Source organism: Delphinus delphis, chromosome 1 (assembly GCF_949987515.2).
Source record: "Delphinus delphis chromosome 1, mDelDel1.2, whole genome shotgun sequence".
Taxonomy (NCBI): Eukaryota; Metazoa; Chordata; class Mammalia; order Artiodactyla; family Delphinidae; genus Delphinus; species Delphinus delphis.
Window position 1 is genome coordinate 52102932 of NC_082683.1, and position 19409 is coordinate 52122340.

General features: G+C 40.7%; 1 protein-coding gene across 1 annotated transcript in view; it reads right to left on the reverse strand.

Annotated features, from left to right (window-relative positions):
- Window positions 1-773: 773 nt before the first annotated feature.
- TM2D1 (TM2 domain containing 1) overlaps window positions 774-19409 on the reverse strand; it is a 140135-nt gene continuing 121499 nt past the window's right edge. Inside the window, exon 6 of the mRNA XM_060022918.1 lies at window positions 774-895. Within this exon, the coding sequence (XP_059878901.1) occupies window positions 836-895 (60 nt within the window). The 3' untranslated portion in view covers window positions 774-835. The remainder of the gene's footprint in view (window positions 896-19409) is intronic.

Genomic DNA, 19409 nt, shown 5'->3' on the forward strand with positions numbered 1-19409 from the left:
GAGGCACTTTGAGTTTCTCAATGCTTTATCCTTCTTTCCTTTTCATCTTGCCTGGAGAATCCCCAGTGGTGATTTTTAAACATAACTTATGTACTTCATCGAGGTCTTTGGAGTTTGGAGAGTGCAGAGTTTCCTCTGAGGCAAAATATTTTGAACAGTGGCTGCCTGGGCTCACTGTTTCCTGGAGCTAAAGACTGCAAATCGATTTCTGCAGCCCACTTCTTCCAGAAGGAGACGGTGGGGGTGAGTGGGAACACGAACTTGCTTTGTCCACCTAAACAGCGCCGTCAGATTTCTCAGTCATCCTCTTGGCTTTCGGAGGAATTGCAGGAGCAATTGTTGAGCCTCGCAACAGTGAGATTCCGCTGCCTTCCAGCTCTAACGATCAAGAGACAAGTCTCCAGAGAGCACAGGCTCCAAGCAGTTATTAGAGATGATGGCATTACCGGAGCGCTGGGGCCGCCTGCCCTGCCCTACAAAATAAACGGTCCTCTTACGGCTTCACACTATGCTTTACTCCCTATATTAACACAGGAGCTGACGGATCGGGTGAGAAGCTGCAACTTGTATTTTGGAGGGCATAAGAGATGATTGTGCTCGTTCTAATTCCAGAGCTGATCTTTTTAGCAGATTATGATGGATGACTCTCCACGGTGGTCAGCGCCTCCTGTATATATTTTAGGTGGAATGCTTTCTTTTGACACATACTTTACAGAGACATAAGTGTATCCTATTTTAATTAATGGAAGAAATGATTCATTCACAAGTGGAAGGTTTAATTAAAGAAAGGGTCAGCATGGGTCAGCCATGAATTGCAAAATATCTCTGATGTTTATTATACTCTCCACCAACTCTGCATGCTGTCTGGAGTGGTACACGGCAGTAAAGGCAGGCCCTGGAAAGAAAGAAAATGAAGTGTAATTAATTCATTCATTCAACAAATATTAATTGAGCACCTACTGTATTTTAGGTGCTGTGCTAGGCTCTGCAAATAAAATGGTGAACAATCAGACATGATTTTTTGCACTTATGCCAGGGACAATGCAGTTGGGGGCACAAGAAAATTGAGGAACAAACAAATAGAACACTATTATTAAAGATGGTAACATGTTTTCTGGAAAAAATCGTTTGGGGCTCTTCTCCTTGCAGTGTTTGGGTATTGTTTTTTAAGAATTTTAATACCCCACTTTACAGTGGGTACATTTAACTTTGGAATATATCTCTGAAGCCAATCTGACCCAAGTCTGCTAGATGAAGTATCTTATTCTTAGAAGCAGCAGTTATACATACTGAGTTACAAAATATGTAGCTTGTCACAGTAGCTCCTTCCTATGAGGAGAGAAACTTTATGCTTTAGAATCAGACAAACCTGGATTCAAATCCCGGCACCTCAGCTTAATCGATTTCTGGTCTGTGATATTATTTTGCTTTTCTGACCTCAGTTTCCTCGTTTACAGGGAAGAATAACAATACATAAGGCATTGAGTCATGTGAAAAAATACATGAATAGTACCTAGGGCATAGCATTCTTATTAATCAGCATTAATATTTGTAATTTATCTTCTTACATTATTATTAATAGGAGTAATATTTTTCCCTCTCTTTTGCAACTTTCTTGATTCTATGTTTGTTCTGGTTGTTCATGTTATTTTCTTATCCCCTCATTTGATGACAGAGGTCATAATTTTTAAAGCACTGGACCCAGTCTGATATATGCTTAGTGATCAATAAGTAACTGTCGAATGAACGGATAAAATTCTCTCTCTTTTTGGAACTGGGTAGAGAATAAGCTGATAGTAAACAAAGTCTCTCAAAGGCTTCCCATAACACTTGGAATAAAGTCTATATTCCTTATCACGGCAAACAGGAACCAACATGCCCTGACCTTTCCAGTCTCATCCAACACCATTTTCCCTCCTGTACTCAGCTTGAGCCACCAGCCTTGCCTGGAATGCCCTTCCTCTAGAACTGTGCATGGCTCACTCGTTCCAGATCTTCAGCTCTCTGTTCAACTATTTTCTCTTCCTGGAGACCTTCTCTGACCACCTTGCCTATTCATTTTCTATCTCCTCACCCTGCTTTATTTTTTCTCAAAGCATTATCACTGTCAGAAATTACATGATATATTTCAGAGTTTACGAATTTGTTGTCTATCTCCCCCACTTAGCACATGTGAACTCCTGAGAGCAGGAACCTAGACTGCTGGTGTCCAGCCCTAAGTCACCATGATACTGAATGAATCAAACAAATGAAGTATCTCTTTTCATTTTTGTAGGGAAATATATATATATATACATATATATATATGTGTATATATATATATATATATAAACTATCCAAATAGTTTCTATAGTACAGTACTCTACAAAACATAAGAAATCTTTCCCCCCAAATTTTTGCTTGCAGCACTGAATTTAATTTTTCACCACAGAATGACAGGAAGTGGTATGGAAAACGAAGACACAGCCCATAGGAGGTCTCCCAAAGCCCCAATTTTAATAGGATTCCTACTCATTTTACTTTCTCACCGTGAGTCTGGCGCTCCTTGTAAGTTGCTTCCTTTGTGCTTAACAAAGTAGTTACTCCTGTTCTCAAAGCCAGCAAACATAGATTTTCTTTAGTTTTCACATGATCTGGCTCAAAACAGCAGGAAACATGAATGTTTCGTTTGGCGTCTTTCACTGTCTGAGAACAGAACTGCAAACAAGAGAGGAGTCTCCTCTTGCCCAGGTGGTCCTAGCGCTGGAGAGGACAGGCCAGAACCGTGTCCTCCACCATGCGGTCCGGGGACTGGAGGGAAGGTGAGGACCCTGGAGGCGTCCCTCGGAGGGCAGGCCTGAGCCTGGGTGTGCGAGCGTGGTGTTGCATGGTGTGAGGGCTTTGCTGGCCTCGCCTGTCTCTCCAAAGAGCCAAACAATGCCGGCTGTTCCTGGCAAGGCCGAGCCTGGCTTACTCAGATTCGTGTTTTAGGAGAGGTGCTTTGGGGTAACTGAACAGGCTCCATTTCCACCATGAGCACATCAGCCCTGGTTTCCGCTGTGCAAAAACAAAATTCTCAAAAATGTTACCGTATCAAATCGATGTGGCTTTTGTTTTATAAACAACTTTTTTTTTTTAGTCTGTGGAAACTGTAATAAAGACCAACACCATATCCAGTTGTTTTCCAGAGAACCGACTCCACTTGGGAGACTTTCTCTCAGCATGAGGGGCTGCTCTTTTTTTTCTAGCAGATATTCCTAAAATTTGACTCCGTGTGGTCAAGGGCATAGCAGTGGACCCTCAGCACCTCAGCTTGGAACCATGGGCTTCTTTCTGCTTCTGAAAGAGGGCTTCAGAGCCACTAATGGAGCACTGGTGGGAGACAGACAGTCAAGGAAGTGATCTCACAGAGGAGCTCAGTTCTGCTGGAGAAGGGGAAGACTCCCTTGTGAAGGAGCCCATGAATTTGGGGCCATGAATTTGGGGCCCACACATCCCACAGGCAATGAGAACACTTCACGAAGGCTGTGATATTCCGAGATGCCTGGAAGACTCCCTGAAGCTCATTGCTTCCAAATGCTTTCCTTCTTTCAGTACAATTTCATTGAAGACAATTCAGATGAAAGCTTACAACGGGACGTCACTGATTTTCCAACACAAAACAGGCAAGGGTGATAATATTAATGGAACAAATATGTTTTGGGAGAAAATTCTTATTATTTGCACACATTAAAATTCACAAAATAGAGTTGAGCACCAGAAACCTTTCCCTTGTGACTGACAAACCATGGGTTATCTGCAATAATCCACTGAGGACGGATCCCATCTAAAACCCACTCCAGTGGAGAATCGACTACTGAGGGAATGTGTGTAGTACATTTTCACTCCCAGATTTCATGAAGAAATGGTTAAAACTCAGCCCTTTTCAAATCTGGCTCTGTCACCTACTAGTCATGCCTCAAATCCCACATCTATAAAATGGAGATAATAATATACTTATCTAAATGTTTTGTTATGAAAATTAAATGAGATAATCCGTGAAAGTCCTTGGCATAAGGTCTGACACTTGGTCAAGTGCTCAATAAAGGTTATTTGTAAAAATAACTATTATAATAATGATAATTTATGACATTATTATTAAAATTAACATTTGTTTGTAATGATTCCTATCCATTTCATTCTATATTTTCTTCCATTTTTCACTGCCTTTTGAATTCAGAATGTCTGGTAACCTGCATATTAAGTGGTAAAATACAAAATAACTGTTCCTCAACACGAATTTCTCTGAAAAATACTGTAGGTTATGCTACAGATTCCTGTAAGCATTTTTCTAATTTGAATAGCAAAATAACACTAAAATCAGCATGCTTTTCTATCTAGACTATAAGCCCCTTTTTAGCATCTTCTTTACTATTCTCTCTTCAGCTCCTAGCACATGGGGCTGCTCAAAATATGTTTGTTGAGTAGATAAATGTTCTTTAGTCATACAAGAGAAACAACAACAACAATAAAAACAACTGCTTGAGTAGCCTCTACTTCTCTTCCATCTAACACTTTTCCAACAAAGAAATTTCCCTGGTTAGTATGGAAGTTCTAAGATAGAGGTGATCATGGGCAAAGGAAACTCTGTTCTTGTATTTCACTCTTCCTGGTGGTCTGTGTTAAAAATAAGGTCACTCTGAAGTGACAGAGTGGCATGGACATATATACACTACCAAATGTAAAATAGATAGTTAGTGGGAAGCAGCCACATAGCACAGGGAGATCAGCTCAGTGCTTTGTGACCACTTAAAGGGGTGGGATAGGGAGGGTGGGAGGGAGACGCAAGAGGGAGGAGATATGGGGATATATGTATATGTATAGCTGATTCACTTTGCTATACAGCAGAAACTAACACACCATTGTAAAGCAATTAAACTCCAATAAGGTCACTCTTAGGAAAAAGCTATCTGATTGCCTAGTGCCCCTCCTTTGATATGTCGTTTGAAATACTGACATTATTTTCATAGTGTCTTTCTTAAATTAGGGTTGGAATTCTTTTCTCAGCATCATCCTTTTCTTTTCATCCATTCTAGGAAAGAGCTGTCATTGTCTCATGTCCCCAGTAATTGGATAAGTGATTCTTCCTAACCTTGAAACAGCTAAGTAGAAAGTATACCCAGTGACCTTAAAATGGACAGCCCTTGCCTTTTCTAATTGGCATGTGTATTCTAGAACTCTTTGAACAATACTTTGAGTTCCTAAACCTTCTTAGAAAGGGGTGTGTGTGTGAGTTGTTGAAAGATGGGGAGTTGGTGATAGAGGGATCCACCTCCTTCATTTCTAGCTAAGTGACGGGGCTTCCACTTGGCCACAGGGAGAGAGCAACATGTTGGCACATATAACCATGGCCTGAATGCTGACATCCACTGGGAAATCTAGAAGCTGAGAAACAGAATGACTGGTCACTTTGATGGTGGAATCAGGAGAGGGCTGCTGAGCTGGGGAAAGTCCTGCACACCCTTAATTTGATGAGACAAGGGATGAGTATTTCCCATGGACCAGATGTGGGAAATGCTGAAGAGAGAGCTAAGCTCCAGACCTTTTAAGATCTGTCCAGTTGAACCTCCTGGGAGAAGGGACTCCAGCAAGTGTGAGTCCATGGAGAATGGCCCCTCTTGAGCCAGGGTCAGCAGATAGGAGAAACATCAAGCCAAAGGAAAATGTGCATTGAAGTTGCAGTTGGAAGGCCCAAATGGGAACTTCCAGAAAAACCCTGGAAAACACTCCACTGGAGAAAGGGGTAGCTTTAAACATTTGTCAGGCCCAAGAGCATGAGGCCAGCCTATGATAGAACCAACTCAAATAAGGGTTTTCTTGACCTTTATCTCTTCTTCCCTCCCTTGCTAACAGACCATAAGAGTCAGAAATTGGATAGCAGGCTGGGGGTTAGGGAAAGGGAGAGCCAGGAGGAAGAAAAATGCAAGGCCTCACAGACCCTATACCCCCTTGCTCAGTATGACATATTTCATTTTTTGTTGGAACATGATCTGATTTACATTTTAGAAAAATTATTCTGGCTACCTTGTGGAGAAATGACAGAGAGACAATAGAGAAAACACAAAGACCAGATGCAGGCCTATTTCACTTGTCTGCAGGAGGCATAAGGATGACTTGGACCAGGGTAACCAAGTGGAAGTGTTGAGAAGTGATCGAATTCAGAATACATTTTAAAGCTGCTAAGGACTTGATGCCTGTGAGGAAAAGAGTTTTCTCTGACTACAACGTTTTTGACCTGAGCAATTCTTTGAGTGAATGAATCCATTACTGAGTGAATGAATGAATTGGGAGTCATTAAAGAGTTTTCAAGTAATCAGGTCAGATTTATATTTCAGAAACCTCACTCTAGTGAGGTTTAGTGAAGGATGGATTGGGGACTGAAAGCCAGGTGACTAATTGGAAGGCTATTGCAATAGTCCAGGGGAAAGGCATTGAGGTTCTGAGCTCAATGTCTAGGTAGTAGGTATAGAAAGGAAGGGATAGATCAGAGAAATATTTGGGATATTAAATTATTAAAGTGTGGTGATATGATAATTGTGAAGGAGGAGAAACATAATGGCTTCCAGATGCCTGGGTGAATAATAGTTCCACCCTAATGATGAAGAACATGGAAGAAAAAGGTGTAAAGGAAGAAAGGAGAGGATAGATGTTATGATGGTTAATTTTGTCAACTCGATTGGGCTAAAGGATGTCCAGATAGCTGGTAAAACATTATTTCTGGGTGTTTCTGAGGGTGTTTCAGAAGAGACTAGCATTTGAATCCATAGACTGAGTAAAGAAAGGTTGCCCTCACCAAAGAGGATGGGCATCATTCAATCTTTTGAAGGCCTGAATAGAACAAAAAGGTTGAGGAAGGGTGAATTTTCCCTCTGCTTGAGCTGGGACATCCATCTTCTCCTGCCCTCAGACATCAGTGCTCTGGGTTCTCAGGCTTTTGGACTCAGACTGGGACTTACACCTTTGGCTCCCCTGGTTCTCAGGCCTTTGGGTTTGGCTGGAACTCCACCACTGGTTTTTCTGGACCTCCAGCTTGCAGACAGCAGATCATGGGACTTCTTAGCTTCTATAATGAAGTGAGCTGATCCTTCATAATAAATCTCTTTCTATATTTATGTGTATGTGTGTGTGTGTGTGTGTATATATATATATATATATATATATATATATATATATATATATATATATATGACAGTTACTCTGTCTCATGCTGGAATAACACTAACAGATCATACACACTCTAGAGCTCCCTGTGGAATTGGCTGAGGTTTTGTCAGGCCTGCCATCACAGTTGGACTTCTCTCTCTGCCCAATTCTGCTTCCTCACCTGCCTGCCACAGGTGTTGATCCCTAATAAACATCCTGCATGTCAATCTCCATCTCACTCTCTGCTTCCAGAGAATCCAACCTGTGACAGTTGATACCAGGAGTGGTCCAAAAGAGTAGGTGATTATTGGGGTTTGGGAGCTGAATCACTTACTGGCTGACTGGCAAAAAGGACTCCACCACTGGTGGTAGGTAGGAGACAGACAGACTCTGGCAGTGGGTGTTGACCCTGTTGTTCACAAGCTCCTGGATTGTGAATTGAAACGATGTATCAGAGGAGGGGATGGTATTAGCTGGTGTAATGCATTAGGCATTTGAGATGTATGGGGTAATTACTAATTATTAGGACAATGGGATTTGATACTTCTTGCTAAGTGTAATTGATACACTGGAAAAAGATAATGAAAAGCAATGAGAGATAAACAAGCAATTGCAAAACCAACTGTGAAAGCCAGAGGGGCTCCCTGGTAATATGATGAGGCTCTCATTTGCTACAGTAGGAGGACAGAGAAAGATGAGGCCTAGGCCCAGGACTTCATAGTCAAAGTGGCTGAATTCTAGAAAAGGTTAAATTACTAACCAAAGCATACATGTTATGCAGGGTTAGGGCCCTGGTTGGAAAAAAATTAAAACCTCACACTTGGGATTGTCTGACTGAATGCCCCTTCAAATTTTGAACTCCTAGACTCATCTGAACTCTCTCCGTCTTGAGAAATGGCCCACTGTCCTTAGTAAGAATGAGAACTCCCCCATGCTTGACGACAGTACAGAGAATTCTGCCCTGCAAGACAATAAGTGCCCCCTCAGGACCTTTGCCCACCTCCCCTCCTTGCCAGTAGGCCTATAACTAGGATTGGGTCACAGCAATGCAGCTGGAGATGTACTAGGTCTCATAAAGAAAGGAAGCAACTCTTCCCCAAAGGTGCAACAAGACATAACCGATATGTACAGCAGAAGCTGTGGAGTAGGTGTGGAGCTAGATTCTGAGGGTGCATGATCAAGGAGACTGGAACATAATATTGGATAAGGTTGAGTTTACTGATTCGGAAGCACTCTGCTAAAATACAAGATATAATACACTGACGAGGACTCCAAGAGATGACACAAACTCACTTCTAGGACAGCTCCTAAAAGTATTGGAAAAAGCAATGGGCCCCATTAACTGAAATCAAAATGTCAGAATTGCTATTCCAGATGGTTGAGAAAGTTGTTTAAAAGGTTCACAGAAGGAGGCATGCTGGAATGGATATACTAAATAAGGCTAGAAGACTCACCAAATGGTTGTGCTCCATGAGAAGGCCAAGAAGATACACGATTTACCAAGACCAGAAAGAATGTTCTGGTGAGAATGTCAGAATGCCTCAAAGACACAAATGTGACCTTATTACCCACTGCTTAAAAACTCTTTAGTGACTTCTCATTCTATTGGGCATCATGGAAATGTTCCAGAGCCTTGTCCAGTAGGCTAAGTCTCTCAGTGGGAGAGGCCAGTTCAGAAATAGACTCACATAGCAATGGGCATAATGGGATCCCCAAAGCAGTAGAGGTTAGGTGGTGGTGCTTAACTGCTTGAAGTTGAGTGGACACAATTATAATGAGACCATAGTTAGAGCAGTGGCCAAGAGGGCTTGACCTGCAGAGATTTATTAGGATACTTAATAGAATATGGCATCCCTCAAGGCAAAAGAGATGGACAGTCAAAAAGTGTCTTAATCAGATTTTACCTCCAAAGAAATCAAGGATAGATGATCACGGGGCTGAAGGCAGTTACCCTCATTTTAAAAAGGCACAGTATCTTGTCTAGTTTCTGGACTTGAATCTATTTTCAGACCCAGACTCACTAATTCAACAGGAGGCCAGGTCTCCAGGAGGAAGAACCCTGTAACACCCCAGCAAATGGTTATGATTTCCCTGGTCCTTCTCCAAAAGGAATAATGGCCATGTAGGACCTAATTACACACTGAGGAAAAGGAAATACCCAAACATTTCAAGGACTATCAGACACAGTATGAATAGTCAGAGATCTGAATCATCATCATGGAGCCTCTCTTAGAGTAGGGGACTATAGGTGCCAAGTAATAGATGGAATCCTGGCTAAAGTCCAGTTTACTCTGTGTTCACTGGGTCCATGACCCACCAGTGGTCACTTCCCCTGTCCCTGAATTTATAATTAGATTTGATATACTTGGTACCACTCCCATATTGGGTCCTTGATCTATAGGATCAAAGCTACCGTAGTGGGTAAAGTCAAGCGGAGGTCTCTGAAAATGTCCTACCCCCACCCCAACCAAAAGAGTAAATCAGAAACAATATCACATTCCAGAGGGATGGCAAAAATTAGTTGAGTAATCTATTGTCATCATCTAGGAGCCATCTGGTCTCTGCAAGGACTAGAGTGGGGAATTAAATGAAGATATGGTGGGATCTCCATGAGGAGGCTACCAAGCCAAGTGAGAAGTAGTGGCAAGAGAGGAGGGAGGAAACCAGGAGCCATGAAAACCAAGGGGTGAAACCATCAATACCAGCAGAGAAATATAGTAAGGTCTGAAGGTGTCCACTGAAATTGGTAAATAATATATCACTAATGACCTTAGAAATAGGAATTCTAGCCAAATCAGTCATTTAACAGACATTCATTGCATATGTTACCTACTGCTAATAGGTGGTTGAAATAGATATGATCCCTTAACCCATGAAAATGTATAGTCTAGTGCAGGGGTCCCAAACCCCTGCACCGCAGACTGGTACCAGTCTGCAGCCTGTCACACAGCAGGAGGTGAGCAGCAGGCAGGCGAGCAAAGCTTCATGTAAGCTCCCCATTGCTCCCCATTGCTCGCATTACCACCTGAACCATCTCCTCTCCCCCGCCCCCTTCATGGAAAAATTGTCTTCCACGTAACAGTCCCTGGTGCCAAAAAGGTTGGGGACCGCTGGTCTAGTGGATAGTGGTGAAAGCCAAATTTGTGTGGAATAAAAGGAAAGGAAATAAAGTCAGTAAGTGTGTATTACTTAAGGTTTGGAGATAATAGAAGTATAAAAATATATGGACACTTAGAGCTACAAGTCCACACCCAGCTCCATAAGCACATATTCATGAAGCCCAAAAAGAACCCCTTGGCTCATTCCTAGTTGGTTTCCATGTGAGAGGGGCCAGCTTACCTACCCTCAAACATCTTGATCCTGAGAAGTTGATTCTTGAGCCAAGATACAAAGGATTAAGTGTGAAGTGTTCAGGGGGCTGCGGGGCTGAAGGGGGAGTGTTTCCCTCTTCCAGTTACTTTAGTTGAAAGGGAAGAGAAAATTCTGTGGCATTTATGCCTGATACCTGCAACTTTCTTGATGAGATAGAAGCCATAACCATCTTAATGGTTGGGTGTGGGCTTCACTGTATCTGGGCAGACAGGTCTGGGTTGGCTGTACTCAACCAAAGTAACCACAGGTTTCTTCTCAGCCTAAATGGAAACCAAGCTAGGTATTTCAAACAGAGGGGACTTAAGACAGAGAATTGGTTACAAAGATAATGGAAAGTTGTGAGGGCAAAAATGGCAAGCAGAGGTAACCCAAATATTTGTAACTACAGAAAGCAACTATGAGTCAAATGCTATGGGAACAAAAGAGAAGAGAGAGTGCCTAGAAGAGGTCAGAAGAGGTCCCCACATACATGCTGGTGCTCAGAACTTGGGGAGGGTGTGGCTGGCTGGTGCTGGTACTTTTAAGAGGGAACAACGCAACTGGTTTGGGGAGTGCCAAATGAAGCTGGGAACTGAAGCCATAGCTATACTTTGCTGCTGTTTTTCCTGTAGTGACACCAACACTAGAAATAGAAAAAGTCCTTCTACATCCTTCCATCTTCCAATGTCCCTCCAGTTCTCCCCACTGACAGTCCATCAGCTAATAGGAAGCCACCTGGCAAAAGTTTCTCAGAAGCATAGTTTGCAGACCCTGACCCCAGCACCACAGAGCAGAATGTAGAGGAGTGGTTTTGGAGCTGAACAACAAGAGGTAAACACCACGACCATACCAGAGAAAATGGGTGACTGGAGGGCCTGACCCTTTTGACTTAAACAAAGAGACTGGTGCACTAGAAGGCCAGTACATGTAGGTGCTTGTACAGCCAGCAGGTATGAGGTATGACCAGGCATTTCTCTTCCTCTTTGTTGGCTGGTACTGGCCGTTGCCAAGATGCCACAGAGCCTGATTACAGTGAGAATATAGCATTGGCAAGGGTACTGAGCACATCTGGCTGGTGCCACTTGTGGTCCCAGAACCTACATCCTCTGTGCAAAGGAGTTCAGGTAGACCACCACAGTCTCTTCCTCATGGTTAAGATTTTCCTAGGTAGAAAACCAGTAGAAGAGCTTTCTAGGGCAGCCAGACCATATGAACAAAATTTAGAGGAGAATAAATTATACGGCATGTTTGGAAGATAGTCAAAGCCTCTCCTCCTTTTTAAATTTCCTTTACAAGATGGGAAGGAGACTTTAAAAATATTTTTTAATCTATAGTTTTCTTATGTAGCAGAGGTAGCTAATTAGAAAATACAATGTGAAAAATATCCCATTCTCAATATCAGTTGAAATTATAAATACTTAGGAATAAATTTAAGAAATGTGCATAACTTGTCTATGGAGAAAAACTTTGAAAATTTAAAGGACCAAAAATAACACTGGAATATGTGGAGAGATACAGTCTATTGGAAGTTTAAATATTATTAAAATATAAACTATTCTCCAACTTATCTAGATGTTTAGTAAAGTTATCCCCAAAAAAGCACTTGACACATGCTTAAATATCCTGAAAATTAATCATTCTCATGCAAGTTGATGATGTTTGTACTCATATAATTTGATGAGAACATGAGTTGATAAAATTATTCTAGAAACAACTTGGCTGTGTGAATCAAGGATTCTTTTAACTATCTATATATTTTGATCCAGAATTTTAGTTTAAAAATTTATCTAAAGAAATAATCAGACATGCTGATAAAATTTGCCTTCAAGTATGTTCATTATAAGATATTCATAATTTACGAAAACTAAAAACACCCTACAGATCTAGCTACAAGAGAATGTTAAGTAAACTATATACTCAATAGATATTTATATAGAAAATTGAAAAGTATTATCCATGAGTATTCAAAGATTGGGGGAAAGTTTAGGATAAATGTTAAGTGAGAAGAACATAATTCAACATTTTATATAATGAGATTCATGTGTGCACATATGTGTGTGTATATGCATACATATGCTTCTACATACATAGACAAAATTTGGAAAGAAATTCACCAAAGAGTTATCAATGGTTAATCCTGGGTGATAAAATTATATGAAATTTTTACTTTACTCTTTATATATTTTTGTTTTAATTTTACCATGAAAACATTTAATAAGAAAAATGAAATCATTTCAAAAAGAGGGAGAGATATTTGACTTCCTCCAATTTTTCTTTCAAAAATTCAATAAGTCCTTAATTGCCAATATGTGCCAGGCACTTTTTCACAGTGCCATTTGGAGGTTAGACCACCTGGATAAGAGTTGAGTATCTAGATCAGAGAGTGGTAGGAAATGGACTGGAAAGATGGGTTGGACCAGGTTGTTCATGGCCTTGTAGGTCAGACAGGTCAGAAAGCTTGGACTCCATCTTGCAAGTTTTGAAGTGTCTGAGGCGATCCTTATGAAGAAAAACTATAGGAGAGACCTTCAAGATGGCGGAGGAGTAAGATGTGGAGATCACCTTCCTCCCCACAAATACATCAGAAATATATCTACATGTGGAACAACTCCTACAGAACACCTACTGAACGCTGGCAGAAGACCTCAGACCTCCCAAAAGGCAAGAAACTCCCCACGTACCTGGGTAGGGCAAAAGAAAAAAGAATAAACAGACACAAAAGGATAGGGACAGGACCTGCACCTCTGGGAGGGAGCTGGGAAGGAGGAAAAGCCTCCACACACTAGGAAACCCCTTCACTGGTGGAGATGAGGGGTGGGCTGAGGGGAACTTCGGAGCCAAGGAGGAGAATGCAGCAACAGGGGTGCAGAGGGCAAAGCAGAGAGATTCCCACACAGAGGATCGGTGCCGACCAGCACTCACCAGCCCGAGAGGCTTGTCTACTCACCCATTGGGGTGGGTAGGGGCTGGGAGCTGAGGCTCCAGCTTCGGAGGTCAGATCCCAGGGAGAGGACCAGGGTTGGTTGAGTGAACACAGCCTGAAGGGGGCTAGTGTACCACAGCTAGCCGAGAGGGAGTCCAGGAAAAATTCTGAAACTGCCTAATAGGCAAGAGACCATTGTTTCAGAGTGTGCGAGGAGAGGAGATTCAGAGTACCACCTAAACGAGCTCCAGAGATGGGTGCAAGCCACGGCTATCAGCACGGACACCAGAGATGGGCAAGAAATGCTAAGGCTGCTGCTGAAGCCACCAAGAAGCCTGTGTGCAAGCACAGGTCACTATCCACACCTCCCCTCCCAGGAGCCTGTGCAGCCCGCCACTGCCAGGGTCCAGTGATCCAGGGACAACTTCCCCAGGAGAACACATGGCACGCCTCAGGCTGGTGCAATGTCACGTTGGTCTCTGCTGCCGCAGGCTTGCCCTGCATTCTGTACCCCTCCCTCCCCCCGGCCTGAGTGAGCCAGAACCCCCGAATCAGGTGTTCCTTTAACCCCGTCCATTCTGGGGAAAGAACAGACGCCCTCAGGTGACCTACACACAGAAGCAGGATCAGATCCAAAGCTGAACCCCAGGAGCTGTGCGAACAAAGAAGAGAAAGGGAAATTTTTCCCAGGAGCTTCAGGAGCAGTGGATTAAATCTCCACAATCAACTTGATGTACCCTACATCTCTGGAATACCTGAAAAGACAACGAATCATCCCAAAATTGAGGCAGTGGACTTTGGGAGCAACTGTAGACTTGGGGTTTGCTTTCTGCATCTAATTTGTTTCTGGTTTTATGTTTATCTTTGTTTAGTATTTAGACCTTATTATCTTAAACAGTTTATTGATTTGGTTGCTCTCTTCCTTTTCTTATATATATATATATTTTTTTTTTTTCCTTTTTCTCTTTTTGTGAGTGTGTATGTGTATGCTTCTTTGTGTGATTTTGTCTGTATAGCTTAGCTTTTACCATTTGTCCTAGGGCTGTTTCTGTCCGTTTTTTTGTTTTGTTTTATTTTAGTATAGTTTTTAGCACTTGTTATCATTGGTGGATTTCTTTTTGGTTTAGTTGCTCTCTTCTTTCTTTCCATCTTTTTTTTCTTTACTTTTTAATTTACTTTATTTTTAATAATTTTCTTAATTTTTAATTTTAATAACTCTTTCTCCTTTCTTTCTTTCTTTCTTTCTTTCTTTCTTTCTTTCTTTCTTTCTTTCTTCCTTCCTTCCTTCCTTCCTTTCATTCTTTCTTTCTTTCTTTCTTTCTTTCTCCCTTTTCTTCTGAACCGTGTGGCTGACAGGGTCTTGGTGCTCCAGCCAGGTGTCAGGCCTGAGCCTCTGAGGTGGGAGAGCCGAGTTCAGGACACTGCTCCACAAGAGACCTCCCAGCCCAAGTAATATCAAATGGTGAAAGCTCTCCCAGAGATCTCCATCTCAATGCTAAGACCCAGCTCCATCACTGACCAGAAAGCTACAGTGCTGGACACCCTATGCCAAACAACTAGCAAGACAGAAACACAACACCACCCATTTGCAGAGAGGTTGCCTAAAATCATAATAAGGTCACAGAAACCCCAAAAAAACACCACCAGACATGGTCCTGCCCACCAGAAAGACGAGATCCAGGCTTATGCAGCAGAACACAGGCACCAATCCCCCCAACCAGGAAGCCTACAGAACACACTGAATCAACCTTACCCACTGGGGGCAGACACCAAACACAACGGGAACTACGAACCTGTGCCTGTGAAAAGGAGACCCTAAACACAGTAAGTTAAGCAAAATGAGAAGACAGAGAAATACACAGCAGATGAAGGAGCAAGGTAAAACCCCACCAGACCAATCAAATGAAGAAGAAATAGGCAGTCTACCTGAAAAAAAATTCAGAGTAATGATAGTAAAGATGATCCAAAATCTTGTAAATAGAATGGAGAAAATACAAGAAACGTTTAACAAGGACCTAGAAGAACTAAAGAGCAAACAAACAATGATGAACAACACAATAAATGAAATTAAAATTTCTCTAGAAGGAATCAATAGCAGAATAACTAAGGCAGAAGAAAGTATAAGTGACCTGGAAGATAAAATAGTCGAGATAACTACTGCAGAGCAGAATAAAGAAAAAAGAATGAAAAGAATTGAGGATAGTCTCAGAGACATCTGGGACAACATTAAATGCACCAACATTCGAATTATAGGGCTCCCAGAAGAAGAAGGGGAAAAAAAAAAAGGGACTGAGAAAATACTTGAAGAGATTATAGTTGAAAACTTCCCTAATATGGGAAAGGGAATAGTCAAGTCCAGGAAGCACAGAGAATCCCATACAGGTAAATCCAAGGAGAAACATACCAAGACACATATTAATCAAACTATCAAAAATTAAATACAAAGAAAAAATATTGAAAGCAGCAAGAGAAAAGCAGCAAATAACATACAAGGGAATCCCCAAAAGGTTAACAGCTGACCTGTCAGCACAAACTCTGCAAGCCAGAAGGGAGTGACAGGACATCTTTAAAGTGATAAAAGAGAAAAACCTACAACCAAGATTACTCTACCCAGCAAGGATCTCACTCAGACTCGATGGAGAAATTAAAAACCTTATAGATAAGCATAAGCTAAGAGAATTCAGCACCACCAAACCAGCTTTACAACAAATGCTAAAGGAACTTCTCTAGGCAGGAAACACAAGAGAAGGAAAAGACCTACAACAACAAACCCAAAACAAATAAGAAAATGGTAATAGGAACATGCATATCAATAACAGCTTTAAATATAAATGGATTAAATGCTCCAGCCAAAAGATAGAGATTGGCTGAATGGATACAAAAATAAGACCCATATGTATGCTTTCTACAAGAGACCCACTTCAGACCTAGGGACACATACAGACTGAAAGTGAGAGGATGGAGAAAGATATTCCATGCAAATGGAAATCAAAAGAAAGCTGGAGTAGCAAGTCTCATATCAGACAAAATAGACCTGAAAATAAAGACTATTACAAGGGATAAGAAGGACACTACATAATGATCAAGGGATCAGTCCAAGAAGAAGATATAACAATTTAAAATATTTATGCACCCAACATAGGAGCACCACAATACATAAGGCAAATGCTAACAGCCATAAAAAGGGAAATCGACAGTAACACAATCATAGCAGGGGACTTTAACACCCCACTTTCACCAATGGACAGATCATCCAAAATGAAAACAAATAGGAAACACAAACTTTAAATGATATATTAAACAAGATGGACTTAATTGATATTTATAGGACATTCCATCCAAAAACAACAGAATACACTTTCTTCTAAGTACGCATTGAACATTCTCCAGGATTGATCATATTTTGGGTCACAAATCAGGCCTTGGTAAATTTAATTGAAAACGCATCAAGTATCTTTTCCGACCACAACGCTATGAGACTAGATATCAACTGCAGGACAAAATCTGCAAAATATACAAATACATGGAAGCTAAACAATACACTCTAAATAACCAAGGATCACTGAAGAAATCAAAGAGGAAATCAAAAAATACCTAGAAACAAATGACAATGAAAACATGATGACCCAAAACCTATGGGATTCAGCAAAAACAGTTCTAACAGGGAAGTTTATAGCAATACAATCCTACCTCAAGAAACAAGAAACATCTTAATTAAACAACATAACCGTACACCTAAAGCAATTAGAGAAAGAAGAGCCAAAACAACCCAAAGTTAGCAGAAGGAAAGAAATCATAAAGATCAGTTCAGAAATAAATGAAAAAGAGATGAAGGAAACAATAGCACAGATCAATAAAACTAAAAGCTGGTTCTTTGAGAAGATAAACAAAATTGATAAACCACCTGCCAGAATCATCAAGCAAAAAAGGGAGAAGACTCAAATCAATAGAATTAGAAATGAAAAAGGAGAAGTATCAACTGACACTGCAGGAATACAAAGAATCATGAGAGATTACTACAAGCAACTATATGCCAATAAAATGGACAACGTGGAAGAAACGGACAAATTCTTAGAAAAGCACAACCTTCTGAGACTGAACTAGGAAGAAATAGAAAATATAAACAGACCAGTCACAAGCACTGAAATTGAAACTGTGATTAAAAATCTTCCAGCAAACAACAGCTTAGGACCAGGTGAATTCACTAGCTTCACAGGTGAATTCTATCAAACATTTAGAGAAGAGTTAACACCTATCCTTCTCAAACTCTTCCAAAATATAACAGAGGGAGGAACACTCCTAAATTCATTCTACAAGGCCAACATCACCCTGATACCGAAACCAGACAAAGATATTACAAAGAAAGAAAACTACAGGCCAATATCACTGATGAACTTAGATGTAAAAATCCCCAACAAAATACTAGCAAACAGAATCCAACAGCACATAAAAAGAATCATACACCATGATTAAGTGGGCTTTATCCCAGGAAGGCAAAGATTCTTCAGTATACGCATATCAATCAATGTGATACACCATATTAACAAACTGAAGGAGAAAAACCATATGATCATCTCAATAGATGCAGAAAAAGCTTTCAACAAAATTCAACACCCATTTATGATAAAAACCCTCCAGAAATAGGCATAGAGGGAACTTACCGCAACATAATAAAGGCCATATATGACAAACCCACAGCCAACATCATTCTCAATGGTGAAAAACTGAAAGCATTTCCTCTAAGATCAGGAACAAGACAAGGTTGTCCACTCTCACCACTATAATTCAACATAGTTTTGGAAGCTTTATCCACAGCAATCAGAGATGAAAAAGAAATAAAAGGAATCCAAATTGGAAAAGAAGAAGTAAAGCTGTCACTGTTCACAGATGACATGATACTATACATAGAGAATCCTAAAGATGCTACCAGAAAACTACCAGAGCTAATCAATGAATTTGGTAAAGTAGCAGGATACAAAATTAATGCACAGAAATCTCTGACATTCCTATACACTAATGATGAAAAATCTGAAAGAGAAATTAAGGAAACACTCCCATTTACCACTGCAACAAAAAGAATAAAATACCTAGGAATAAACCTACCTAAGGAGAAAAAAGACCTGTATGCAGAAAATTATAAGACACTGATGAAAGAAATTAAAGATGATACAAACAGATGGAGAGATATACCATGTTCTTGGATTGGAAGAATGAACATTGTGAAAATGACTATACTACCCAAAGCAATCTACTCATTCAATGCAATCCCTACCAAACTATCAATGGCATTTTTCACAGAACTAGAACAAAAATTGCACAACTTGTATGGAAACAAAGAAGACCCCAAATAGCCAAAGCAATCTTGAGAAAGAAAAACGGAGCTGGCAGAATCAGGCTCCCTGACTTCAGGCTATACTACAAAGCTATAGTAATCAAGACAATATGGTACTGGCACAAAAACAGAAAATTAGATCAACGGATCAGGTTAGAAAGCCCAGAGATAAACCCACGCACATATGGTCACCTTGTCTTTGATAAAGGAGGCAAGAATATACAATGGAGAAAAGAGAGCCTCTTCAATAAGTGGCACTGGGAAAACTGGACAGCTACATATAAAAGAATGAAATTAGAACACTCCCTAGCACTGTATATAAAAATAAACTCAAAATGGATTAAAGACCTACATGTAAGGCCAGACAGTATAAAACACTTAGAGGAAAACATAGGCAGGATACTCTGACAGAAATCACAGCAAGATCCTTTTGACTCACATCCTAGAGAAATGAAATAAAAACAAAAATAAACAAATGGGACCTAACGAAACTTAAAAGCTTCTGCACAGCAAAGAAACCATAAACAAGATGAAAAGACAACCCTCAGAATTGGAGAAAATATTTGCAAACAAAGCAACTGAGAAAGGATTAATCTACAAAATATACAAGCAGATCATGCAGCTCAATATCAAAAAACAACC